This window comes from Bombus huntii, chromosome 3, assembly GCF_024542735.1.
Source record: "Bombus huntii isolate Logan2020A chromosome 3, iyBomHunt1.1, whole genome shotgun sequence".
NCBI classification, from domain to species: Eukaryota; Metazoa; Arthropoda; class Insecta; order Hymenoptera; family Apidae; genus Bombus; species Bombus huntii.
Window position 1 is genome coordinate 2,800,011 of NC_066240.1, and position 25,954 is coordinate 2,825,964.

General features: G+C 43.8%; 2 protein-coding genes across 9 annotated transcripts in view; both read left to right on the forward strand.

Moving 5' to 3' along the window:
* The window catches only part of LOC126864266 (FERM, ARHGEF and pleckstrin domain-containing protein 1), a 28,829-nt gene that overhangs the window by 1,430 nt on the left and 1,445 nt on the right, over window positions 1-25,954 (forward strand). For 3 of the 8 annotated variants that reach the window (XM_050615429.1, XM_050615430.1, XM_050615431.1), the window contains exons 3-20: window positions 674-778; window positions 857-1,079; window positions 1,165-1,288; window positions 1,360-1,447; window positions 1,521-1,676; window positions 1,767-1,927; window positions 2,031-2,105; window positions 3,496-3,638; window positions 4,286-4,510; window positions 23,300-23,499; window positions 23,582-23,671; window positions 23,829-24,204; window positions 24,295-24,404; window positions 24,483-24,623; window positions 24,700-24,854; window positions 25,191-25,312; window positions 25,399-25,553; window positions 25,628-25,887. In XM_050615429.1, coding sequence (XP_050471386.1) covers window positions 674-778; window positions 857-1,079; window positions 1,165-1,288; window positions 1,360-1,447; window positions 1,521-1,676; window positions 1,767-1,927; window positions 2,031-2,105; window positions 3,496-3,638; window positions 4,286-4,510; window positions 23,300-23,499; window positions 23,582-23,671; window positions 23,829-24,204; window positions 24,295-24,404; window positions 24,483-24,623; window positions 24,700-24,854; window positions 25,191-25,312; window positions 25,399-25,553; window positions 25,628-25,887 — 2,909 coding nt within the window. Of the gene's footprint in view, window positions 1-673; window positions 779-856; window positions 1,080-1,164; window positions 1,289-1,359; window positions 1,448-1,520; window positions 1,677-1,766; window positions 1,928-2,030; window positions 2,110-3,495; window positions 3,639-4,285; window positions 4,511-18,359; window positions 22,122-23,299; window positions 23,500-23,581; window positions 23,672-23,828; window positions 24,205-24,294; window positions 24,405-24,482; window positions 24,624-24,699; window positions 24,855-25,190; window positions 25,313-25,398; window positions 25,554-25,627; window positions 25,888-25,954 lie in introns of those variants that run through there. The other 5 variants (XM_050615435.1, XM_050615434.1, XM_050615433.1 and 2 more) reach the window with 5 other exon arrangements.
* Window positions 4,517-18,334, forward strand: LOC126864257 (uncharacterized). Its single transcript, XM_050615399.1, has one exon. The coding sequence runs from the start codon at window positions 4,564-4,566 to the stop codon at window positions 13,366-13,368; it is 8,805 nt and encodes a 2,934-aa protein (XP_050471356.1). The 5' UTR covers window positions 4,517-4,563; the 3' UTR covers window positions 13,369-18,334.

A 25,954-nucleotide genomic window follows, 5' to 3' on the forward strand; every position in this document is an offset into this window, starting at 1 on the left:
GAGGTAGTTACAAATGTAAGACACAAAATATTAAAAGTGACATGCTTTCATTTCAAGTTTACACTGAGCCAAATATATCATAACTGCTTCTATAATTGATGCAAAATATCTTTAAATATTAACGTATATGAAATAAATATTAAAAATTGTATTAGATTGATTTTATAATGAGAAGTAAGTCAATTATATATCTTTAGTCACATGTTCAACTAATCAGTATTTTAATGTAATTACTAAACTAATTTAATATAAAATCACTGTATGAGATATATGCCATAATGTCTAAGAATAGAAAGGAGTTCTTTTTTAGTTTGATGTATTTTTTATTTATAGAACTATAACAATGTTTTCTATTTTTAAATATTTTTATAAATTATTGTTTGTCATTGTATTTATTTGATAACAAAAAATCATTTATTTTATGCTATCTACGCATGTAATACTTCTAAATGAATAATTGGAGCAGATAATTGGTGATACTATATTGCATGGAGTAAATGTATTGATGTATTGATTATTCATAAAATATATATGGTGCATCTAAAACATATTTTCAGTTGTCTTAGAGGGTAATTTAAAGTGTGATAACTTTATTTTGAAATATCTGACATTGGAAATTTTTTACGATCAAAGTAATTAGGCTTGTACTATTTTAAGTTTATTTAAATTTTAGGCAAAAGCTTTAGGCAGAGTGTTATTTGATCAAGTTTGCAAACAGCTACATCTTTTGGAAGCTGATTATTTTGGTTTGGAGTACCAGGAACCTAATGGAACGAAAGTAAGAAACTAATAAATATGTGTTGTTGAATAATTTGTATATACAATTTTGATATTTACTAACAGTATTTATTTGCAGTATTGGTTAGATTTAGAGAAGCCGGTTTGTAGACAAGTTGGACTATCACTAATAGATCCCATATTAAGATTTTGCGTTAAATTTTATACACCTGATCCAGCACAATTAGAAGAAGAGTTTACAAGATATCTATTTTGTCTTCAAATTAAACGGGATTTAGCCCAAGGTCTATTACAATGCAATGATAATACGGCAGCTTTGATGGCGAGTTATATTGTGCAGGGTAATAATAATTCATTTTAAAATTATATAAATGAAAACGAATTGAAAAGTAGAATAGTTTTATGACAAATGATTAATTATTTTAGCCGAGTGTGGAGATTATGTGATAGAGGATTATCCAGATCATACGTATTTGTCAACTTATAAATTTGTGCCTCATCAAGATCAAGAACTAGAGCGTCGCATTATGGAAAATCATAAAAAACACGCGTAAGATAATTAACTTTGTTCAAATATGTATAAAGTTTCAATGTCCTGAAAATGTTACGTTTTGTAAACAGAGGCCAATCACCGGCAGAAGCAGATCTCAATCTGCTGGAAACAGCGCGTCGCTGTGAATTGTATGGGATGAAAATGCATCCAGCTAAAGTAAGTATCGCAAGATATGACTTATGCTATGCTTGAGTATATAATCGTTGTTGCATTTCATTTGTTATCGAAGGATCACGAGAGTGTACCGTTGAATCTGGCTGTGGCACATATGGGGATAGTAGTCTTTCAAAATTTCACCAAAATAAATACATTCAGTTGGGCTAAAATCAGGAAAATCAGCTTTAAAAGGAAACGATTTTTAATTAAACTTCATCCAGAGGGTTACGTAAGTGTATTATGTTCCGTTCAAATAATGTCGAAACGAATCCTTGAAGAACTGGGTTTGAAAATTAACTATTTCGCGCAACGTTTGTAGGGTTATTACAAAGATACTGTGGAATTCTTTTTCGAAGGACGCAACGAATGTAAAAATTTTTGGAAAAAATGCGTAGAGAATCATGGATTTTTCCGTTGTTCGGTGGTCAAACGAGTAGTACGACAAAAAACACGAGTTCTCAGTCGTGGCTCGTCATTTAGGTATGCGCGTTTGCGCTAAAAACATTCCATATTATGTTATGCGTATAAAACGTATAAGGTATGTAAGCCGATTTAATGAAATTTCTTGATATTGCGTTATTAGGTACAGCGGGAAAACTCAGAAGCAAATCGTGGAATTTGTTCGGGACAATTACGTGAAGAGGCAAACGTTTCAAAGGTAAGTTGGATTAGCACCGCGAAATGTCGTTCTATGATTGAATCAATTCTTGAATACACTAGTAATGTGTAGCTAGTGCATGCGTATCGTTATGTACTGTCCCCTTTTAATGCTGGTTTTATACCATTGAGATATATTTTAATTAACGAGCGCACTAATCTTGCGTGGGTAAGACGGGAGGTGGCACGGTCTTGCTTTTGCCGGGACATTAATTGGTATTTATCATGTCTATCGTTGTTCCAATTTTAAGTAGAACGAAGTGTTTACTCTATTCGTTTTGTACTTTCGTGTGTCAGTGTTGCCTGTTCGGACAGGGGTGGCGGGGAGTCAGGCTCACCATCAGGCACGATAACCCGAATGATCAATGTACCCTATTTTTGATAGTGTGGTCACTAATTCTCGTCGTTGTAACACCTAATGATACACACTGCAAAGTTACCATACTTCACTGTCCCAATCGAATCTTTACCAATCAGATATTTCTCCATCGTAGTAGCCTACTCTACAATAGAGCATAGAGATTACGTACTTCCTTTATAATAATTTCATCCTTGTACATACAGTTAACAGGTATACATAATTTTTTATCACGCAATATCGATGTACAGTCAGATAACATTACTAAATAATGCGCTATTAGAGCGAAAAGCATCGTGTTTCACCGATAGATTCATCGCCGTTTGTGTGCACATTTTTATCGAATATCTCCGTGTGTGCGATAATTGAGCATGCGAAGATAACGAGTACTCGTGCGCAGATCCTTTACGCGTAGCATTAACAATAGTTTGCGTGCAAAAATATAACTAGTTTACAAAATCATTGAATTTTGAATGTAAAACTGTAAGCACAGGATGTAGGAAAATTATTAAATGCAATGAGAGCAAATGTTTAGGTGATAATGGAGGGGATTTTTAACGATGATATGGTATCTTGTGTATAAAGGATAGTTTTCATACGATTGCTTGTTAACATTGCTATTATTACCATTATTTGACTCGTATATTTTCTGTTTAACTTAATGTACTATTTTATCGTTTTGAGGGCATACTTGATTATTTGAATATTGTTGTTTTACCGCGATCGTGATATTGGTTGCGATATAAGGATAGCAAGCATCGCGAACGCGAGTGACACGCAATTTTTTCTTCGATACAAATACATATGTATTAAAGGAACGTTTATGAGAGAGAGAGACAAAGAGATTTAAGAAGGAAAGGAGACCCTTGAAACGATAATGGTTAACCGAGTAAGCGTAACGAGAAAGCTACTATTTTACAAGAGATGATAGGAAGGTGGAAAAAAAAATGCGAAAAATATTAGTTAGTTCTGGACAGGCTTGGCATTTGGTAGCCTAAGTCTGATGCTGAACTTGACTCTCTCTTGCTCGCAGGTCCAATTCGTTCCGGCAGACTAGCGGTGGTAGGGCATTGCAGGGCTTGGAGGGGGGAGGCTATCGTGGGGCCACTCCAAGCAGCTCCCTTATGGGCAGCTCCAGCATCTCTGCCCACCCCCTCCTGCCCCTCGGCGATCCTGGTATGTACCATGACCGACACCAACCTCCACGAAAAACGCTTTCTTTTTCATACCCCCGCTCTTTGCCTCTGTTTCGTTTCTTTTGTTTTTTCTTTTCTTTTTAAAAGATCAGTTTCTCTCGATCGTCTTCTCGTTTTTCCTTTCGTTTTCATTTACTGTGTTACCGTTTATTCTTCGTTCGTCCCCTAGCATTATTTTATTTTTGACATAAGTTCTGTTGAAGTATCGTACATAAAGTATCGTAAAAGTAGAGAGTAGTAGAGTTAGCGTATTGCAAATAGAACGCTTTTAAAAATGATTATCTGGAGTTTATTATCTGAGGCTTGTTTACGTTGTTCCGTCAAGAGAATGCAAACGCGGAAAAAGGCTATAAGGGAAGGTATACTCGTAAGAATATCGAATGTATCGATTCGCCGGGAAGAAGGTCTTGGAGCAATCGAGCGAAAGCCGATGAGTTCAAAGATCCTTCGGAATCGCAAAAGGCAAATCGAACGGGAAAACAAGAAAAAATGAGATAACAGAAGGGTGGGCAGAGGGAAAATAGTGGGAATTATGGAGGGAGAAGGAACGCAAGGAAACAGGGTTCGCGAGCGGGGGTAGGTGTACAATACCGGAAATGTAAAAGCTAAAGAAGGGAATAATTTCAGCCCTGGAAACCCCAGCTCTGTCTCTATCATGCGGCTCGATGACACTGGATTCTCCGACGACTGTGACGAGTGTCTCGATGGGAGGGACGATTCACCGTCGCGAAGACACAGCTACGTCGTTTCGGACACTTACCTCCATCGACGTCCATTCCCCGGCCACTCCCAGCCAGGTCCCAGTACCGCGGCAGATGCTTGCTGCCAGCCAGCAACGGATTTCATCAGCAGGTCGTATCAGCCCCTCTAACAGCAGTCCTCCTGAATTTCCCCCACCGCGACCTATGCCTAGACATCCCTGGCAGCGATCGGCCAGTTGCCGCGAGTTGTACGCTTCTAGCTTCGAGGATTCAGGGAAAGCGCGATCGAAGGACGACAAACCTTCCGATGATCCTATATTGGAACCTTTCCGTTTGCCCTCCCAGGGAGAGCTAGACAATCCCGTGACGCGGTACGATGAAAGTAATCGATCGTACAGCGCGGCTAGCTCGAAGTTACCCTCTCTCGATCACGACTCGGTACCCGAGCGTGTCTATAGTAGCTCCTACCCGGGAACTTCGTCGCTCTCCACTGAATCTGGCCACGAGGAATCTGGTCCTGCGGGAGATCTCTCTCACGACGATCTTTCGCACGATTCCTACGAACTTTTGGAACGCGAGCACGAATTTGAATATCCGGAATCGTATTCGAGTCCGCGGGACGACGACGACGAGAACGAGCCAATGTCCGATAGGAGCGACGAAGGAATCGAGCACGAGATGTTCCAAATGGATTCCGAGACCGATTCCTTCGTGAAACACCGATCGATCAAATCCACGGATAGACAACAATTCAAATCTGTGCTCGCGGACCTCAAGAACGCTAGAACAAAGTCTATCGATCGGTACTCAGCCGTGACCGCGAAACCAGACAGTGACTATATCACCGTTGAGTCTCGAATACAACGATCTAGCACTCAAATCGAACGAAAATTCGAGACACGACACGCTAATTCGATAGAGCAACAACAGCAACAACAACAATCTAAACATTCTCTTCCGCATCAGGACTCTGGGAGAAAAGATCCTGTCGTGTTGCAAGTGCAAAAACAAAAAATGTCTGTGTTGAACGAGTTGAAAAACTTGAAGCCAAAGTATAAGATCACTCACGTAGATTCGGAGATTTTACGGGATGAGGGTATTATGCGTCCAAAATCTCGGATAGATGATGATTTGAGTCCAGTAGATTCGACCAATAGAACGATCATAGATCAAAGAGCTAGGACAGTCAGAGCACGCAGTATTGCCAGTTTGGAAGACCATATATCACGCGCATACGTAGAAACGGGTAGTTTAGGTCGGGGTTACAAAGGTGCTGGTGCAGGTAGTGTTAGTAGCGGTGGTGGTGGTGGTGACAGTGGTGGTAGGGATCGAAAATCGAATCGCGAAAGCGAGACGAAGCTCGAGAAAACGTTGACAAAGTTGCAAGACAAAGAGAGGAGAAGCGTGGACCGAGAAGAGAGAAAACGTGTCGAAAGGGATTATTCCAGGGAGTATTCGAGTAAGAAGGCAGAAAGAAGCGAGTTGAGAGAACGTCGATCGGTCGAGCGATTGGATTCGCGAGATCGAAAATCGGACATGCACGGTCGTCGTAGCGTTGATCGAATAGACGCAAGAGAATTACGAAGAAGCATCGAGAGGCTGGACGTTCGAGAGAGAAGTTACGAACGGCTGGATTCGAAGGAGAAGTCCTTCCGTCACGGTGATCCTTACGTGTTACGCGGGAAGAGCGTCGAGCGATTAGATTGTCAGGAACTTCGAGGTAGCACGGAGTATCTAAACAGAAGTCCGAAAGAAAAGACGGGTCATCGGTATTCCGAATCGAGGGAACGTCGAGAGAGAAGCGTGGAACGGTTAGATTCAAAGGAGAAGAGGAGAAGTCCGGGAAGTCGAAGTAATACGGTCGATTACAACCAGAGGCATACGTTGGAACGTTTTGATTCTGGAAACAAAAGCCCGCTCGAACGACTCAGTGCTGGCAGGGAACATCGTGGAAAAAGCGTCGAGAGATTGGACTCGCAGGAGAAGCCGACATTTGATTTCGATCCCATTACGATCGAAAGATTGAAGTCTTTGGAGAGGTGCAACAACGTTTCGAAAGACAAAGGATACGATAGAAAAGCGGAGCGAAAGAGCTTCGAAAAGTTGGATTCGCGCGAACGAAGGCACCCAGATCGACTAGATTCGCGCGAGCGAAAGCAATTGGATAGGTTTGACTCGAGAGCAGGAGGAGGGGGAGGAGGAGGAGGAGGAAGAAGTTTCGAGTGCATCGAACAGGTCTACGATTGGAGGAGAAACAGCATAGAGAGGATCGAGTACAAGGAATCGAGGAAAAGTAAGGGACGAACAGAAAGGGGAAAGTCCGAGGAGAAACCGCGTGAAAGGGACGACTGGAGAAGCTTGGAGAAAGCGCGAAAGGACGAGGAGAAGCGCGAGCGAGAACGACAAGCGAGGCTCTCGATAGAGTCGAGGACGGACACGGTGATCGGTGTGCCGATGGAAATGGAAAATTTTAAATCAAAGACCATGTTTACGGAGTACGAACCGAAGATCGTGGGAGGTGTGGTGCTGGGTTTCGACGACACGATACCGGGCCATACACCGGTCGAACGTACCAAGAGCGATCCGAATCCGGCACGGCAGAGGTTAGGCTCGAACAGTAAACGGCACATACTGATGCATCAGAAATCCATCGACTTAACGCCAGCTGATTCGGGAGACGAAGATCCGTTCTCGGACAGTGCGGCTATGCAAAAGGCGAACATCGAAATACCTTACATGTTACACAAACGACACGTCATGAATGGTACCGCATCTGACGAGAAGTCCGAGTCGGATAGCGGCAAAACCATTTCGAAAAAGGCCGGTGCCGTTCGAGATCTTCCCAAGTTGCCTTTGAAAATGATCACGGACATTTCTTGTTTCGATCTGTCTAAGCTGTCCTCGATAGACAAGCCTAGTAGCAAGCTCTCGCCTGACAAGCCAAAGAGCATTTCGATCACGCCCATGCGACCTAAATCGATACTCTCAAGCCCGTCCGATAAACCGAAAAGTATCTTGAGTCCTACGTCGAAGTTATCACCTACCGACGCGAAAAACGTAGTTTGCAGTTTCTCTCCAACGAATAGAAGTCCATCCAAGGCAGGTTCGAAGGCTCCGTCACCCGATAAACAGCCGTTCAGATCCGCGTCGTTCGATAAAAACCGAACGGAAATCGTGATCGAGGATCGAACGGGTATTAAATCGTCCAGTCTCGACAAGAAAACATCGAAATTATCACCGATCGAACCGAATGTCACCATATTATCGTCGATCGAGAAACGCTCGCCCAAGATGTCTCCCACAGATCCTAATGTAACAATAGTTTCTGTGATACAAAAAAGGAGGACATCACCCTCGGAGTCATCCAAGAGCCTCGCAAGCGCGCAACGGTCGCTCGATTCGAAGGTGAAGCCTTTGAATTTTGCCGACGTGGTTGGAATGGAAATGAAGATGAAACTCGAGCGTAAGGCCAAGTCCGAAATGGAAAAAGACAGTCTGAAAACGCCGGATGATAGCTTGGAGAAGCAAGACAGTATAGAAAAAATACCATTGCCGGAAATTCCTAAACCGGTTGCGACCGGGATAGAAGACGAAAGATTCGGCTCCGATAAGGTAGAAAAAGTTTCGCCCATAGACGACTCCTCCCGAAAAACGTTCGAAGGTGAAATCGTTGACGTAGATGGCAAGCAAATTAAAGATGAGAAACAAACTGAACAGTTGGAACCGCAGTCGCAGGAAAAGAAGTTGGAGCAAGTAATGGATGTGCAATTAGAACAAAAAGACAAGGAGAAGGTGAAGAGGGAAGAGAAGGAATCTTTACCTTCGGCTACTACCGTTGATGTAATCTCGGAGAAACCGAAAGTTCCGGAAAAACCAAAGACATTGGAGAAACCGAGCATACCGGAAAAAACGAAACGCATCTTGGAGAAGATAGAGTCAAAGTTTTCCGAAGCTAGAATCGCTAAACCGAAGATCATCGATACCGGATTCGACGATTTCGTGGAACCTGTCGCAGATCTGCCTTTGGACGAAGTGCCTGTGAAGCCCGCGTTAGAACTGGACAGCCTTAAAGTTCCTGAATTCGTTCCTTTCATGTCGAGGCCACACGGCGAACCTCTGCGCTCGAAATCGTTATCGCTAGCCGAAGAGAAAGCACCGATCGATACTTTGCTCTCGCCGGAAGTCGAGAACAAACACTTTGTTCCGGATGTGTCGCCGAAAAGGGCGAAGAGAGCGAAACCAGAGCCAAAGAAGGATTTCAAGAAACAATCCAAGTCGCTCGAGGGAGACAAGCCTCCTTTGAAGAAAGCGACCTCGAAGGAGTCCCGCGTAACCACGCCCAGCTCAAAGATCGACAAGTCCAAATTGAAGTTGGGAGAGATGCCTCAGGAAATCATCATAATCGACTCGACCGACGTAGCACCAGAGGTGAGCATCGTTCAGAAAGGTAGATCCAAGTCTATCACTCGGTTGCCCGAGAAGGCATATTCCGCGTCAAAGGAGGAGAAGGAGGAGAGCAAAGGTGGTACTCGAGCGAAATCCGCCTCGGTCGACGACGATTTGATCAAAGTTACCGCGGCATCCGGCGTGAAATCCGAAAAAACGAGACCAAAGTCGTTAGGTATTTCAAAGAGTCTGAGTAGCAGCGCCGAAAGAAAGGATTCCGCGGAGAAAATATCGCCAAAGAGAACGATCGTTGAACGTTCGAAAAGTGGCACCAAGTCCGAGACTAAATCGACGGAATTGAAATCGCCTACATCGATGAAAGAAACAGTGGTGTCGAAGTTGCAGCAGGAATCTAGAGCGTTGCGTGCGAAAATCGATTTGAAAGCGGAAACCGATATCGAGGAGCCGAGGGCCGATACCGATTTCGACGCACGAGAGCGCGAGACTATGGACGCGTCCAGACCTGTAGAAGATCGCGCCACGGAGAAAAAGAGCTCGTATCCACAGGATTTGACGCAATCGCCGGTAATATTGCGAAAGCTGGGACAAACGCCCGTTCTATTTGCCCGTGCGCGTCTCGGTCTATCGGAGGGAAGCGGAATCGGTGCATTGCAAAGGCAGGGCGCAACGCAGTCTCCGACCTCTCAAAGGCGAGCCAAGTCGTTGGACGCTCCGGTGATAGCGGTGCACAAACTTCCACCGGCGACCGCGTTTTCCAGCAAGGACGACACCGTCGACGTGTCGGAGAATCCTGACGAGGAAAAGGCTGACGAGGACGTGCCGACAGAGGCGGTTGTTCCATATGGCAGCGGTGCCGTCTCCACCACTGGCCCGCCAATGAAACCGCAATCCATTCAGATCGAGGCATCGCCCAACCACAGGTCCGACAGTACCGATCACACCACCATACCAGAGATCTTTACCGATTCCCTGTCTGTTACTGAAACTTCTGCGCAATATCTCGAATCGCCGTTGACAGAAAGCAACGAGATCATACCAAGCGCGGATTTAATTCCATACGAGAGAGACGTGCTGCGATTAGACGCGAACGGTAAAGATCAAAAGACGATGTTGGAATCGGTTAAGGTGGACGAGAAAACGAAATTTATCGATCAGAGTTCCGTGGAGTCTGGCACCGAACAGGAAGTGGTCGCGTTCGATAAAGCTGTTAGAGCGGAAAAAATCGATCTACTCAGCGTCTCAAAAACCATCGAGGGTTCTGTTCCGCGACCATGCGACCAAACAGCGACCGAAGCTGTGTCGCTGACGAAGGAGAAACTGTACGAACGTTCGATGATCGTCGACGAATCTACTGGAAAAATTGCCGAGGCCGAGATTTCCACGACAGTGTCAATCGAAATCGAGGACGAAGAAAGGCGGCAGGCAATCAAGCTCGCCAAGGATTCGAAGAAAGCGACGGAGAGGGACGATCTTCCCGACGTAACGGTGACTACCGTAACTGTTACGCGAGAAGACGCTGGACCGACCGCCTTTCTCAGATCGACGACAACGATCGACTTCGACGACGGGCAAGACATGGTAAAGTCGCCGATTCAGATCTCTATCGAGGAATGTTCCGATGATGACACCGGTGGTGATGCCGAGGAAGATGATGCAGAGGAGGACGAGGAGGAGATAGCCCATAGCGAAGACGAGCGGGAAGCGCAAGAGCAGGAAGGCGATGAGAATCGGCCGTTGGATTCCGCGGATACGAGCGAAGATACGCTCGACGCTTTAGATACCCAGGTTCACATGAGAGGTATCGACAGCGAATTGAGCTCACCGGATTATGGAGTCGACAAAATGGACGAGAAGACCCTAGTGGAAGTAGAGTTGACGCCTGAGTATTTAGAAATGAAAAGAGAGGACGAGGACGGTGAACTAGCCGAGGAACTGCCAAAAGACGAGGAGATCGTCGAAGAAATGATGAAAGAGTTACCCGAGGATGTTCCGAGCGCGAATCGTTTGACGATCGACAAGAAGCTTAGGTTGAGTAGCGAACGTTCGAGAAGCGAGGAAACCAGTACGTGGACGCCGGACCGCGAAGACCCAGAATCCAGCTCCTGCTCTATAGCTCGACCGCTGGGTATTGGCCAGATCCAGCCGATAGTGGATCGCCGGGAAATCGTCGCAATGATGAAAGACACGCGTGGGCCTGGTTCCTTGGAGGAGGAGAACAGCAGCGGCTCCCAATCGGGACTTAGACACGATTTGAATTCGACTTGGAAGTCCTTTCCCCTGGAAAGCTCTGGAAGTTCGAGCAACGACGAGGGTTGGACAGGTCAAGACGAGAACAATGCCGTTCAGTCTCAGTCCGAGGATAGCAACGGACAGAATGAGGACAGTTTTCAAGAGGATCTTGCCGATTTTCCTGGCAGTTTCATTTATCCGATAGGTCCGGATATTTTAACCAGTTGTGGCACGTTTGCGCTCACACGTACGTTATCTAGGATTTCCGAGAGATCCACTACATCGGAACAGGATAAAAGCGATTTGGAGGACTCGTTCAAGCCTAGTTCAAGGTCACCCAGTTTGGACGACGAGTCACTGATATCGAGCGATCATCAACTTTCTCTGTCTTCTGATCCACCATCCGGTACGCCTCTTCCCTCGATTTCCGATGATCGGCGCACATCGTCCGAATTGCCTGATATTCCTATAGACGTGGTAAGCGAGCAAGAGGAGGAGGCGAAATCGCCGAAATCGGGTGGGAAGCCGAAGCTGCAGGAACAAAGCTCGGAGGATTGGCCATCTCCGCCTAGTTCGCCTGTGTTCGATCCTCCTGTAGTCAGCCACGTCGAAACCTTTTATATGGAGATCAAGCCTGAGGAGGCGGTCAAGGTAACGGTAACCGACAGCACCGAAACACCGGGTCAAGTGGAACACGACAGCGATTCTAGCGATGAGAATCGAACACTGCACGACGATTTGCATTCCACGTTTTTCGAGGACGGTCACAGCTCGACCTCTGCAACCACCGTTGACGGTACTGTAAAGATAGCCGTTAAACCAAAGTCGAACTCTCACGTGACGGGTTCTTCGCACAGCGAAGACACCTCGATGGGATTGTCGACGTCGGAGTGGTCGAGTTCGAATAACACCGTGCGCCAATTTTGCCAATATTCTGGTACCAAATCCGACGACAACTCTCTGGCGGAACTCGGAGCCTCGATCTCGGACTGGTCGGGTAGCACGACCGTCATTCCTCAGCAGCACTACTCCTCATTGACGCCGGTTGAGAAAAGTCAAAGCGACACAACTACATCCGATAAAAGCGTGACTAGCATGAGGCCGAATTCCAAGTGCAGAACGGCCGATGGTCCTCCGCTTATTGGTCCACCCTCGCCACCGTTGCCGCCACCGCCGACTACGCCTCCACTAACACCGTCTCATTCCGTATCCGTATCCGTTTCCGTTTCCGTATCTGGGAACATGGATCGACGTTCGCCGTTCGACGAGCATCTGGCGATGTGCCTTCCGTTGGACGGCGAACGATCATCATCGATCGGTCGAACGATCAGGAACGAGCAGTCGAACGAAGCGAAAAGATTCATCGATAATCAATTCGATGACCATCGACTGGTGTCGCGTCACGACGACGACGAACGGCAAGGTTCCGTACAATCGACGTATATCTCGCCACCTCGAATAACTCTCCAAAACGAGTTCGACGAGACTATCGACGACGAGTTTCGACTAATGTCGGACGATGGTGATGCGCCGCTTCCGATCCTCGAAGAGGAGGAAGAGCTCGACGACCAGGAGGTTGCGTCAGGGAGGCAACAGATGGGAGACGATCGTTTGTATGACAACGTTCCCGCTATGAAATATTCGGGCGGCGATCAAATCCGAATGGAAGTTGGTCGAGGGGACAACGCCGAGGATATGCACGAAAAATACGCAGATTTGGCGCTCGGTTCCAGACCGGCGGACGACGATTGGTCGTTCGAAGAGGAAAGAGAGGAGACCGTCATCCAGAAGGAAAAGGTCCGCAGCAGGTCAACTCCCAAATTCGAACGAGGTTTCTCCGAACCCATGGAAACTGGCAGGTATCATGAAACTAGATCGACCGAGCGACCCGTACTCGTTCCCATCAGAGCGAAGTCGACTCCGTATTATTCGACAACGAGTCTGAGCGGCGAGTCGACCACCTCTAGTCCTCCGATGCAGATCAGGACGCAGATTCGGACGAAAACGATGCCTTACTCGTCCAGCAAAAGTCCCCAGAGCGAGGGTGATACGTCTTCGAGCATGGACAGTCCCGTTCACACGCCTGTTCACGGTCAGATAGCTGTTCGTCGAAGACGACGGGAAAACTTAAAGAGGCGTCATCGAGTGGTGGTGGATTTCGAGGTGAAGGATGGTCAGATTATTTCGAGTACTGACTCAAGCTTCGACGTGGCTACTATTCCGCCACCCTTATTGGCCGAACGTTCGAGGTCCGACGTTGACGATGACGAGGATGACGATGACGACGACAATGACGACGATAACGATGGTGACGATGACGACGAGTACTCGGAGGCCAAGGAGATGCAGGAGAATCGACGGCAACAACGTTGACGCGACTAGCACTTCAAATCTTTTAACTCCTTTGTTGCAACGTCTTTTGACATTTTCAACGAGAATTGGATAATTTGTCCAGGATGAATACACGACAAGAGGCAACAAGGAGTAAACGAGATCGATGTCGATCCAATCGACATCGACGAGAGTGAAGATCAAATGATATCGTGAAAAACAATCTAGTTTAATCTATCGCGCATAAGGATAATTAGTACGTTTGTTACACGTTTTAGAAATTCAATTTAATTTGATACGATATCGTCGTTATCGCGTGGGAGCTTTTTGACCCGTAAACAAACCTTTAACTCCATCGTACTTAACTTATTCTATCGTATATTTATACGTATACGGAACGAGCCGACGCGAAAATACGATTGGAACGAAGCTACACCTACTAACGATAATTAGTCTAGAAAATACGATATATGATAAGAAACGGTAGCGATCAAAGGTGATACGTATGAGATACGTTTCGAGATTAATTAGGGTCGTTGCTACGCGGTTACCGCGAACGTATATACTATGAAGGTATGACGGATCTCCGACGGCAGAGAAAGGATTCTCGAGAGAAATGAGAGTTAAAACGCAATCGTAGAAAAACGGAAAAATAGACAACGATGCTATTCCAATTTACGAAAACGACAATCATTGTTGAAGGTGAGATAGCATCGTTAAGAAAGCGATAGGAAGGGTGAAATGGAAAAGGAAAGGCGGAGGAATTGTCTCTTTTAGTTCGAGAATTGAATCCTCGATAAGCGGTCGTATTATTTGATCGTAGTTTAATTTATGTCTCGTTTAACGACGAAAGACAAGTTGCTCAACATAGGTACTTATACAAAATGTTTATCGCGTACTTTCGTTGATACACACGTACGTGCGTGTATTGTATGGAATTGCGATTCACGGTGCGAGTGGCTAAATCGGAACGCGTGAAATATCGCGATAGGTTTAACGAACCGTCGAAACGTTTGTCGTCGAAAGATCGAATGATCTGCAATCTTTCTTCCCTCAGTTTTGTCTCACGGTGTTACAACTCTCTACGGCTTGGAGTATGATCGACGACCGATTTACCAGTTATATTGCTAGACTCCGGGATCGTGAATAAATTTACGCGACTCGAGCAGATGCGGGACGCGTCTTCCGTTTAATTTTCTCGATAACGACGATCACGGTTCAGCACGTGATTTTTCAAGGTATCGATAATGGTAAATGGTAATGGTAACGGCCAAGGTCATCCGATGGTTACGGCATGTTAGGTCGTTGAATTTCCCTTGATGTCAATTATAAAGCTGCGCCGATGAAAGTATGACGTTGGATTTAAAAATATGGATGACCTTGATATCCGAAGAATCGCGTGGCCTCGGCGTTGTTTACCGTCGTGGGGTTTTATGGAAGATGTTTTTTCTGCATCCTTGAAGGGAGAACGATCGACCGCGTCGCGTCACGTCGAATTGCTTGGAACATGTCGTACGTGAAGGATCAAACCGAACTATTCAACTCGGAGAGACAAAGAAATTTGAATTGGTTGAAAGAAAAAATTCCATTGGCTTCAATTTACGTTCTTCCGACTAATACCAAGCTTTCTATCGTATGCTCTATTCAGACGCTAATTTTTGCACGATCAAGAGTAACGGAAAAGTGTATCGATATGAATTTCTATGGAATTTCGTAAGACAACGATCTGCAAAATAATGCAGCATGATATTCTCAATGGTTTTTGAGTCTGTTGGTAATAAGATAACTCGGTTAGGAAGCTCGATACTGTTCATACGAGGGACGCATAGTTGGTTAGGTCGAGGCTAAATTTGTAAAACGATCGATATTAATATAATGGACTACGAGAAAAAGCCGGGAGTAAATAACTATCCCGTTGCAGGTCGGGTTAACGCGGTACTAACGCGTAATTTTACGTCGAGCGTAAGGGCGTCAATGTAAAAATATCTTAGCACGTCGCGTCCCATGTTTGTTATGGAAATATCGTATGGAAGGTTCTATGCTCGAGAAACAACATCCAAACCGAATTTCTTCGTTTCGTTTGCTTTCTTTCAATGTTGATGTTTCGGTAGAATTTAGCTGCGATTTTGGTTTCTGATGGAGTTTAGAGACGTTCAAAAGCAATAATTTAACCTATTCGTAAGAGGTTGTTCGTTAGGAAGCGAACGTTAGATAGGGATTTATTGCACTGAAAATACGGATCGGAGAGTTTTTCTTCCTTGTTGTGCATAGACATACATAGACGTGTGTCGTTTCAACGACACGATTCCGTTAACCCTCTGACTGCCACGCGTAACATTCCAATCTTTACATATCGTCTGATTCGTCCCTCCGATTTTCTACGCTTAACGTTTTTGTTTTTCATTATCGTAGATAGTTATAGATCGCACAGGTATATTCGAGAATCGTTTAATTTTTCATTTCGAAACGGCAATGTTCGAAGCAAAAGCACTTCATATCTTTTCTGTTTCGCGCGCAACGATTCGATTGATCCGATCGACGATAGATGATCGACAAGACAAGAGGAGACATCCGTTTAACAGAGTTTGCAGATATTGGAGAAAGGGCGTGGCGGTCGGAGCGGAAAAGCTGAGCTTAGATAGCCTTGTGTCAGACCGGCTTGAACGGTCTGAACCGTTCTGTGATTTGTCGCGAATTAAAAATGCGAAAGAAGGGAGAATGTATATATAGTCGATGGTGCGTCTCGAAATCAATTCACGCCTTGTTTCTTCCAGACGGGTAGGGGTAGCTCGTTTGACACGAGACAGGAAATCAACGCGATCTCTAAAATAGTCTATCTTAAGCATGGACGATCGTTGATAATCACGTTGTCGTTGAATAATCGTTAATCACCACCGTGACCATTAATCGCCACTCCATTAGTCATTGTTACGGTATTATCGCTACACTTAATTGATTAAAAGGTTACTAGTTACTACATCGTAGAACGCAGTGAAGAAATATACAAAGAAACTAAGTACGTAACTACGTATCAAAAGATATAATAAAAGATACGAGATTAGAAAGTGAATGCCGAGTGCTGATCACGATGTCGAGGCTTAAGTTGCTTTCTACGAACGCGATGACGAGTCAACGAGAATCGTTCAATCGTGATAGATCGATGGCGAACTGGAAACGCATTTTTGAACGATGTTCGCCCGCGTACGTCCTTTCGTCGAGAATCTACGTTTTCGCTTGCGATTCCTCGAAGCTATACATAATATACGATTCGCGATAGCAAATCTTTTCGAACGCAACACCGCGTTTGTCGGCGAAACGATACTCGAGCGACCGGCAACATTCCCTTCGCATTCCTCAAGCGTCTGCACGTAAGGATAGCGATTCGGCTGACAACCAGGGAAACGTTGCACGAGAACGAGTCGCGAGGAGTTCGCGATACCGTATTGATTCTCAATTTGTTCCTTTGCATGCAAAACTATCGGCATATCTTCGTAATCGTCGCTCTTGAACGATCGACGCGGAATCTGTCGCGGATCCCACCGCGATTATAATAGGGCCGTACTTCGGCTGCGCTATAATACTCACGAACGTTATCGTCCAGTAGGACAGAGATCACAGTAAAACAGTAAGTCAATCTCGATGGGAGCATGGAAATATTAAGACGATTAACTTATGCGTGCATAATGATGGGCACTAGATTCGCTTGTTGCTTGATACGATCAAGCGATCGTACCAGCCCGATTAGTTTTGTCTACAGTGTTTCAAGCATAATATCGACTGATCATTTTTCGTGCCCATCGTTAGTTACCTTTACGCGAACGCGTCGACGCTTTGACGGATATCCACCGTCCCTGGAATCGTCGCTTTCTTCTCGAGTTCCTCGATCATTCTGGATCGCGCTTTCTTTTCTTTCTTTCTTTCTTTCTCTCTTTCTTTCTGTCTGTCTGTCTATCTGTCTTCCTTTTCTTTTATACATTCTCGAGGAAAGTTGAAAGGTACGGTCCTGCCGATCGATTCCTCCAAGCGAAATCCCATCCTAGACAGAAGAAGAGTATCGTTGTATCCTCGATCTATCCGTACGAGTTCCTGTATCGGTTTAATCTTGACTTGTCCTCGTCTTGCATTTGTGCATCGTCAATCCTGTCCTGCCATCGATATTACTACACACGCACGCGTCTCTTCGAGCACTATTCTCTTTCTGTATTTCTACGTTTTTCAGTTTGTCTATGTCATCGTATCATTACCATTGTCATTATCGGCCTCGCCATACCACCTTCCATTCTTTCCATTTTACCAATGTTGTCACTCGACCATCTCTTCGTCCATCGTTCTCATCGCAGATATCATTTTTCAATTTCGTTTCCTTGGTTTTCCTTTTTCTTCTACTCCTTCTTTTGAACTCATTCTCCCTCATGGTTATAGTTATTTGGTACGCGTGCGTGTTACTCGATTACACAGCGCGTATGTGCCGCCTCGAGATCGTTGCGCTCGAAGTTTTCGAATCCGTGTGCAGACTGACAGTTAATGGAAACGGGATTGGAAACGGTGGATTTTTGGCTGTTTAGAAGCCGATCCTTAAAAATTCGTTCGTCGAAGAAAATATGAGACGACGAGCTACTCGATACCGAGTTGCCATTTACCTGCCAAATTTATCGCCAGTTTCCGCAACGAGCTATTGCTTTCGCGCTTCGATGAAAAGAAGAATCCGTTGCCAATGCGTTCCCAGCACGCGGCCCCGCTGCTCGTATTTACGCCTTTTTTCCCTTTTACAAGCGAGTCACGATCAATGAGAAAAAGATTTTTGCCAAGCAACCCACGAAAACCTCGAGCCCGACGAGATGTTCAAAGTTGATCGGTTTATATCAATATTAACAAACGACTGAACACTATTCGTTACGATAAATGATATACATGTTATGTGTAAGTATATACGCGTATATCAATAATACGTGTATATGTTTATATACAATATATATATTATATATATAATATAATATATATACATATATATATGAATTTATATTTAATTATAGACATAAGACGTTAGTATGCAAAGGTCGTGATACCTGCAATAGGGATCAAGGTATTAGACATAAAATATATTTAGATAACTTGTACGGTCATGCGAATTTCCGTTGCAGTATAAATGTTTGATTTGTTTTTACACGTTTTGCATTGTTTATATCGATATTTCGTGATTTGTCAGGACACACGGGACACGACGTTTATTTGCTGCGAATCGAAATATGGAAGATGGTCGTTATTTAGTATTCTCGTTCGTATCATTCTTCGCGATCGAATGCAGAAATGATCGTCGGAGCCATATATGTGTGTTGCATAGAGAGGGGGGAAAAGGCGATGACGACGATGGAAAGGCAGGGGATTCCGAACAACGACCAACACGAATAGGTCGTCGGTATGGAATTGGTAGCGCGGGAGCACGGAGCGCATTCGCATTTTCGATGTACTCTACGTATGCTTTTCGACAGGTGGTGAATACAATCGTTGGAACTACGCGAACGGCTACGTGAACTCGCCGGCTTGGCACGTGCCACTTCGCATGGCACAGATTCGTAACGTAATGGTTCACGCAACGCCACGCACTCTCACCAATCGATTCATACCGGCATACCCACGTTGAGAACACTGCGGGACAAACAAAGAAGTACCATGCTACATCTCTGAGAAAATCGGAAGCTTCCTTAGCACGCTAGAGAGAAACAAAGTGAACCGGAGTGAAAGAAAATCGACGTCACGAGAGACGATCGGAAAGAAAGGGAGAAGATGTCTTCGTACTTTCATCTTCGGTGCTTCGTTCACATTCACGGTCACGTTTACGATTCTCGTACGATCACGTAGCTATGTTCCGGCGAAGGAGAGAGAAGATAGGAGACGCGTGTTCATCGGGTCTCGAGCTGTGGCACGATTTAAACACGGATCGATAGATCGTGTGGCTGCCACGGAGAAACCTAACGCCACCGAATTACCGAGCATAAATTTGCCAAGAACATTACCGCCGTTCTTACTTGGAAAGCTCGGATGCAAAAACCGCGTTTCTCTTGGCACAGATCCGTTAGCTGCCGTCGCGTCGTCTCGGCCGATTTTGCTCTCTCGCTTGTTGCTAGTCACCTCTATAACCTCGTTCCGTTTCTCTCCGTTATAGCGCTCATTCTGTTCTTCGTCTCACATCGGCGCACCTTCTACTCCTCTCTTGCGTGTTGTTCATTCACTATCCGCAATATCATTCACGTATGCACTGCACCTTTAGAAGGTAGAACGATAGCTGATCGATTTGTCTCAAAATATCGGTGTCCGAGTATCGCTGGGCGGTTCTTTCGATTTGTAGCTTAACCGTTCAAAGTTCATCTGTTCACTTAACCGTTTCGCGATGTTTCATAGAGTTTCCCAAAGAAAACCTACGCTTTATACAGTTACATAGAACTTGCCGATGTAAGTTCGAGCGTGTACAGTTTATTTCGATCATCCTTTGGTCTTCTTTCTTTTTCTCCTCTTTTCTTAAGATTTAACGAGTTTTGCGTAGCTGCAACCCTTCTGAAATCCATCCCTCGGTCGATCTAGTTTTTAGTTCCCGTAAAATGCACCGAGATCTCTTGCCACGTAGCTATCACTTTAGTTCACCTCGCTAGTCTGTCATTCAAGTTGGTCTACCCTCCGTTATTGTGCGCAGAGATGTGAATTTTTGCGAGACGTCGACGCGCTTTTGACGGTTTCGCGAACGTTCTCGTGAATTCGAGCTTACAAATACGTGAGTTGCAGTAATAGCCGCGGTGTTAATCATGCGCTATCCCCGAAATGCAACAAGATCCCACGATCGAATCTGCTAAAGCGTCATTTAGTCGCGACGCATTGATTAAACTCACATCTCTAGTTGCAGTGTGGTACTTGATTTTGCAGCATCGTACACGTACATACAAACTTGCGTTGAACGTGTGTCAACTATTTTCTACTATTTAGGAACCTTGTGAACCATTACGTAGCGAACCCTGTCACGATTCACCAACGGTTGTATCTTTGTCGCTTGCCACGATATCTTTCATAGTATTACCTACCGTTACCTATATCGAGTACCCTACAGAGGAAACATCCCTAACGAATCGGGCCACCCACGTCACATAACCAAGACACATCGAACGCACTCGTCTACACTCGTGTCACCCGGGATACTTCTCCATAAGTTTTGCAACGTATGTGTATGACACTGTATGATTGTACCTCCGATTCTACGTTTTCTCTTTGATCCTTCTTTCCATTTCCACTTTTCTCTAACCGTGACCTTCTTCCAGGTGTTCATGCTCGCTGTCTTTTTTCTATGTTGTTACGTGTTCAACGTATCCTCACGGTCACACGGTGTATCGCAACGAGACTAGATCCGTTTCCTTCGACCCTCTATCACCCGAGCATTCGCTTCTTATCGGCTGCTCGATCGAAGAAAACTACCGACTATGTACTTGTTTCATTCTTTTCTGTTATCTCTGCCTCGTCGCATTACGGTGTTGCGATCGAAGTATTACGATACTCTTTTAAATATTCATAATTATTCATAATACTTTTTGTCGATTAGTGCCAAATTTTGCGTAAACGCAGTTAAAACGATCGTATTTAGAATCGTATTTGTTGGGTAAACGGTACGTTTGATTTTTTTGCATAGACGGAAATCCTCGTCTTCCACGAAACGTTATCGTAGTCGACTTAATTAGATACTTTTTATAAACTTTTTATACGCGTTATACTTGGCGGATTCCAGAAAGGATGTAGAACAAAAACGTACCTTCGACGATCGATGAATTTTCGAAAAAACGCAATTATCGATTTCACACATTCACATATTTTCGATTCTTTCCCATTTTTACTTAAGAATAATCGTAGCTTTCGAGAAGCGGGTCAAACGAACGATCGATTTAAAAGATGATGAAGGAGGGAAAGCGAAGGTTACTTATATATCAAGGAAGATAACTCGTGTCCGTCGTGTCGGCGCTCCTCCAATTTGTAATTTGTACCTTTTTTCGATCGTTTATCAACATACCGTACTTGTTAGCTCTCTCTCTCTCTCTCTCTCTCTCTCTCTCTCTATACGTACACGCACAGATACGTGCAAGCGCGTGTGCGCATATACATACAACAAACAGACACACACATACACATACACATGCACACAAGGATACGGTCCGACAATACGCGGTGATTTTCCCCTGAAGAACTGAAATTCATGGTTCAAAGAAAAAGAGAAAGATGAGAGAGGTAGGTAGCCTTAAAAAGGTCTTAAGCGTTAAAAAGGGGAATCACGGCGTTCGAGGGAAGGGAAGATAACATTTCAAGCGTAGGAAATCTCTATTGTACATTGATTATTGATTATTGATACATTAATTATGATAATAATAAATTATATACAAAGTCACATAGCCAGAGGTTTTCTGTGATTCCGTTTTTTGTTTTCTTAGACGATTTCGTTTTAATTTCTTCAACCTGTTTTTTCAACGTTGTCTTCCGTGGATTAGGTTTTTCTTTCGATTTCCAATTCTTCCTCCACCTTTGTTCTTTACTCTCTTCCTCCCTCTCCGCCTTCATCTATCTTTCTCTCTCTCTCTTTCTCTCTCTTTTCTCTCTTTTCTCTCTCTGTAATTCTCCTCACCATTTTTTCTTTTCTTGATTCAATTGAACATTATTATTAGAGGTATCATCCTAGTCCCTGCGCGTCGTCCTTTTTCCGTTCTTCATTACCGTATCTTTTTATCGCACTCCCGGATTCGTTGGTCGACCGGATGACAATACCATGTGTGAGTAATCCCTAACAGTGCCTATCTTTACTGTCAGTGGTATGTTTACTATTCTTTGCAGTTTGTTGTTTCGATGATTTGTTCATTTGCTCGGTAGTGGCACCATTTTCTTTCTTCTGTTAACGAGTCTGGATGTAGCCTCGCATCTTCGATTCGCTCAAATCTTAGAACGTGGATGCACGTTAAATTCAGACTTTAAGTTTGGACGGTCTCTGTAATTAGCTGAAGACGCAAGGTGGAATGGCTTCGTTGTTTGACGAATTTGAATTCGACGGTTTTATTTGCCTCGGTACACGCTATCGAAGACGTAGCACTGCACTACGTAGGATTTTGCATGTTCAAAGCTGTTTATCTTTCCGTTTACTCACGTAATCCATTGATCACGTCTATTTTAATCTTAATTATGTAAGTATACGGGAAAGTATTATTTTCTTGAGTTATATATATACACACATATTACAGATTTTTAACTGGATGCATTTTAAAAATTAGACTCTTCTTAGCACCGTTTTGTAATGTGACACGTGTAACGTAGATCAACAACGTAGATTCTTTTCAAAAGTTTTTTCTTCCTTGAAACACATCTCCTGTAACAATTCCTTGCACGATGTACGTAGGTACGTGTCTATATAATACTTGGTCATTTTAAAAGTTCTTGCGGTTCTTGAACCCTTTACTTAGAGAAAGGATTCGATTTTCTATTTTAATATTATGCACTTGAATAACGGCAACGTGACATCTAATGGCCTTGATGTTATGGATCTCGGATGGTCGTCAAAAGACCTTAATAACTATATTCCCGAGATATTGAATTTCGGTGGAACTACGTTGTTTTAAAGCGAACGGTTTCAAGCCGCGACAACTTTCAGGACGAATGACCTATTAGAAAGAATGATTACTCTTCCGAAATCCTTGCTCGACATTTTTCTCTTTCTCTTCGTTTCTCTATCTCTTCTTTTTTGTATATTCTTCGTTGCAAATCCTACCGTTATCGGGATAAGAATCGACGCGGCTAAAGTCAAAAGAGGCTGATACAGTGCACCGTAGCATGCGAGTCGAGTTCGTACTTTTTCCTCGAGCGTTTATTTCTTATTGTTTGTAAACCGCAATTTTCTTATTCTTTGTGGTTTAACTCGTACGATCCAAGAATTCCTTGTCTTACTTGTCTTCGTTTACAGATACCGAGACAGATAAGCAGGAGAAGGCCAAGAAACAGGAGAACAATAATTCTGTTTTCGCCAATGAAAAATCCCCTGAGAAACGTACGAACGGTATGACGGAAACCAGCAACCCGAGCATGGTAAATACACCGGATCTAAGCCCAGTGAAAAATATACGAAACGGAGAGATGGAGGATGCCGAAGTTCGAAAGACTAAAGTGAGCTCACGTTTACAAATGTTTCGTTTGCACTTTCGTCCCATTGGATGAGTTAATGCGTGATTTTCTTCTTGATAAATAGAGATGGCCGACCGACAAGGCATATTATATCGCGAAGGAACTTCTTATGACCGAGCGAACTTACAAGAAGGATCTCGACGTTATAAACGTGGTACGTACACATCGAGAATATCCACGTTCCAAAATCGTTCGAATTGAAATGTACGTGGAGAAATTTTTTTTATTCTTTTCGAGTTGTAACATATATCCAGCGCGAGGATAACGAAAAAATCGTTGTGATAATCGCATATCCCATGTTTACTCGACAGTGGTTCAGAGAGGAGGTATCTCGAGAGGCTGAACTGGAGGGTGAAGCGGTTGTTTCGCTGATCGAGCTTTTAGCGGACGTTCACGGGCCCTGCCTCCAAGAAATGGAAGCGAGATTAGAACGATGGGAAAGTAACGCTCGGCACAACATCGGCGATTTTCTTTATAACACCTTGTTGAACGTACTGCCGCTTTACGATCAATACCTCGAGAATCTAATACCCGTCCTCGAGAAGATGGAATATTATACGAGGACATCACGTCGTTTTGACCAACTGTGCCGAGATTTCGAGGCGCAGAAACATTGTTATCTACCGTTAACCTCATTCCTTTTAAAACCATTGCAACGATTGTTGCATTACAACAGTATTATCGATAGTATGTCAATCATTCTTTGTTAAACTAATCAATACGTATGTATTACCTATACTGATGTACGTGCGTGTTACACTGATCCGATTCTTTTAGGGTTACTAGATCATTATCCAAAAGATCATACGGATTTCGAAGATTGCCTAGCGGCAAGAGATCGACTAGGCGAAACGTTGCTGGAAGGTCTTAGCATAATTAATCAAGCGGTAAATATCTGTGATCAGTTGTTGGTATTTAGAGTTGTATACTTCGATATTCGTTAATTTTGTACGTTATAAATATAGGAGAATCTAGTTCAGCTTTGCGAAATGCAAAGAGATATCAATGGCTTTGACAATTTGGTTCAAGAAGGTCGTAGATTTATTAGACAAGGCTGCCTGCAGAAGTACAGCCGCAAAGGTTTTCAGCAAAGAATGTTTTTCCTGGTAAGTTTCTCCAACCATCGTTTTCACGTAAAAATGGCTTCTTTCGCATAAACTTTCTTACTCGATCGTCTTTCAGTTTTCGGACATATTATTATATACATTCCGTACTCAACAACCAACTCAGTGTTTTCGCGTTCACGGCCAACTTCCGTTAAAGGGGATGAAGATTCGAGAAAGTGACAATAAAACTGGATCGGACTTTGCGTTTGTAATCGACCCTCAAGGAAATCAGTGAGTATCGTGAATCGAGTATTGTCCCGTTTAAGTAAATTATTGAACTTAACAAGGTGTTAAAAGGACGAGGTCTCCATAGTTATTAAGAGGTCAATTGACTGTAAAGACTTCACTTAAGCGTACCATGCTCCCAATGTAAATGTGCCAGACGTATCAGTGGACATTTTCGTGGGCATTTTATTCATTGGACACATTTTCTCCTATTCGCCGTTATTTCGCGCATTCTCTTTCCTTTTTATCTTTCTCTTGTATTTTCCTTATTTCTTTTTTCACCGTCATATATTTAAACGAAGAAATATTCGCCTCATACATTCAAGTCAACGCTTTATGTAGGTCTTTAACAGTTGCCGCTAGTAACGAAGAAGAAAAAGAGAGATGGTTAGAAGACTTGAATATGGCTATAGCGCAAGCTGACGCAGATCCAAAGATGCCATATTTGAATTTGAAGGCTTGTAGTAAGTACCCTTAGCAGCAGAATCCTCGTTTATTCAACGGATATGAAGCAGAATTATTATTTATGTGATATACAATCAAATTTTAGGTTCAGCCGATGAAATGGGCGACGGTGTTGGGTTAGAAGGAGACCGAGGAAGTTGTGGAGGTGCTAAAGCTTCTCAACGAAGCAACACGACTGTACATGTTTGTTGGCATCGAAACACGAGTATCAGTTACAGCGACCAATTGCGAGCGTTTCAAGTAAATGAATAAAAATTTCTATTAAGCAAGTAAAGATGTATAATAGTTCTAAGGTATATACGTATTTATTTCAGAACCAACTTAGTGGATTTCTGTTACGGAAATTCAAGAATAGTAATGGTTGGCAAAAACTTTGGGTTGTCTTTACCAACTTTTGTTTATTCTTTTACAAATCGCACCGAGATGACTTTCCACTGGCTAGCTTGCCATTGTTAGGATACACTGTAACTACTCCGTCAGAGAAAGATGGTATCAATAAAGATTTTGTTTTTAAGCTGCAATTTAAAAGTCACGTATATTTCTTCCGCGCTGAGAGCGACTACACATTTGGACGGTAAGAAAGATTTGTGATAAAGCGCGATTAGAAATTTATCCTTCGAAATTTGTCTGACGGGACATGA

What these genes read in the sequence shown, in the direction of transcription:
- LOC126864257 (XM_050615399.1), top strand. Translation starts at nt 4,564, where the DNA reads ATGCCTAGACATCCCTGGCAGCGATCGGCCAGTTGCCGCGAGTTGTAC.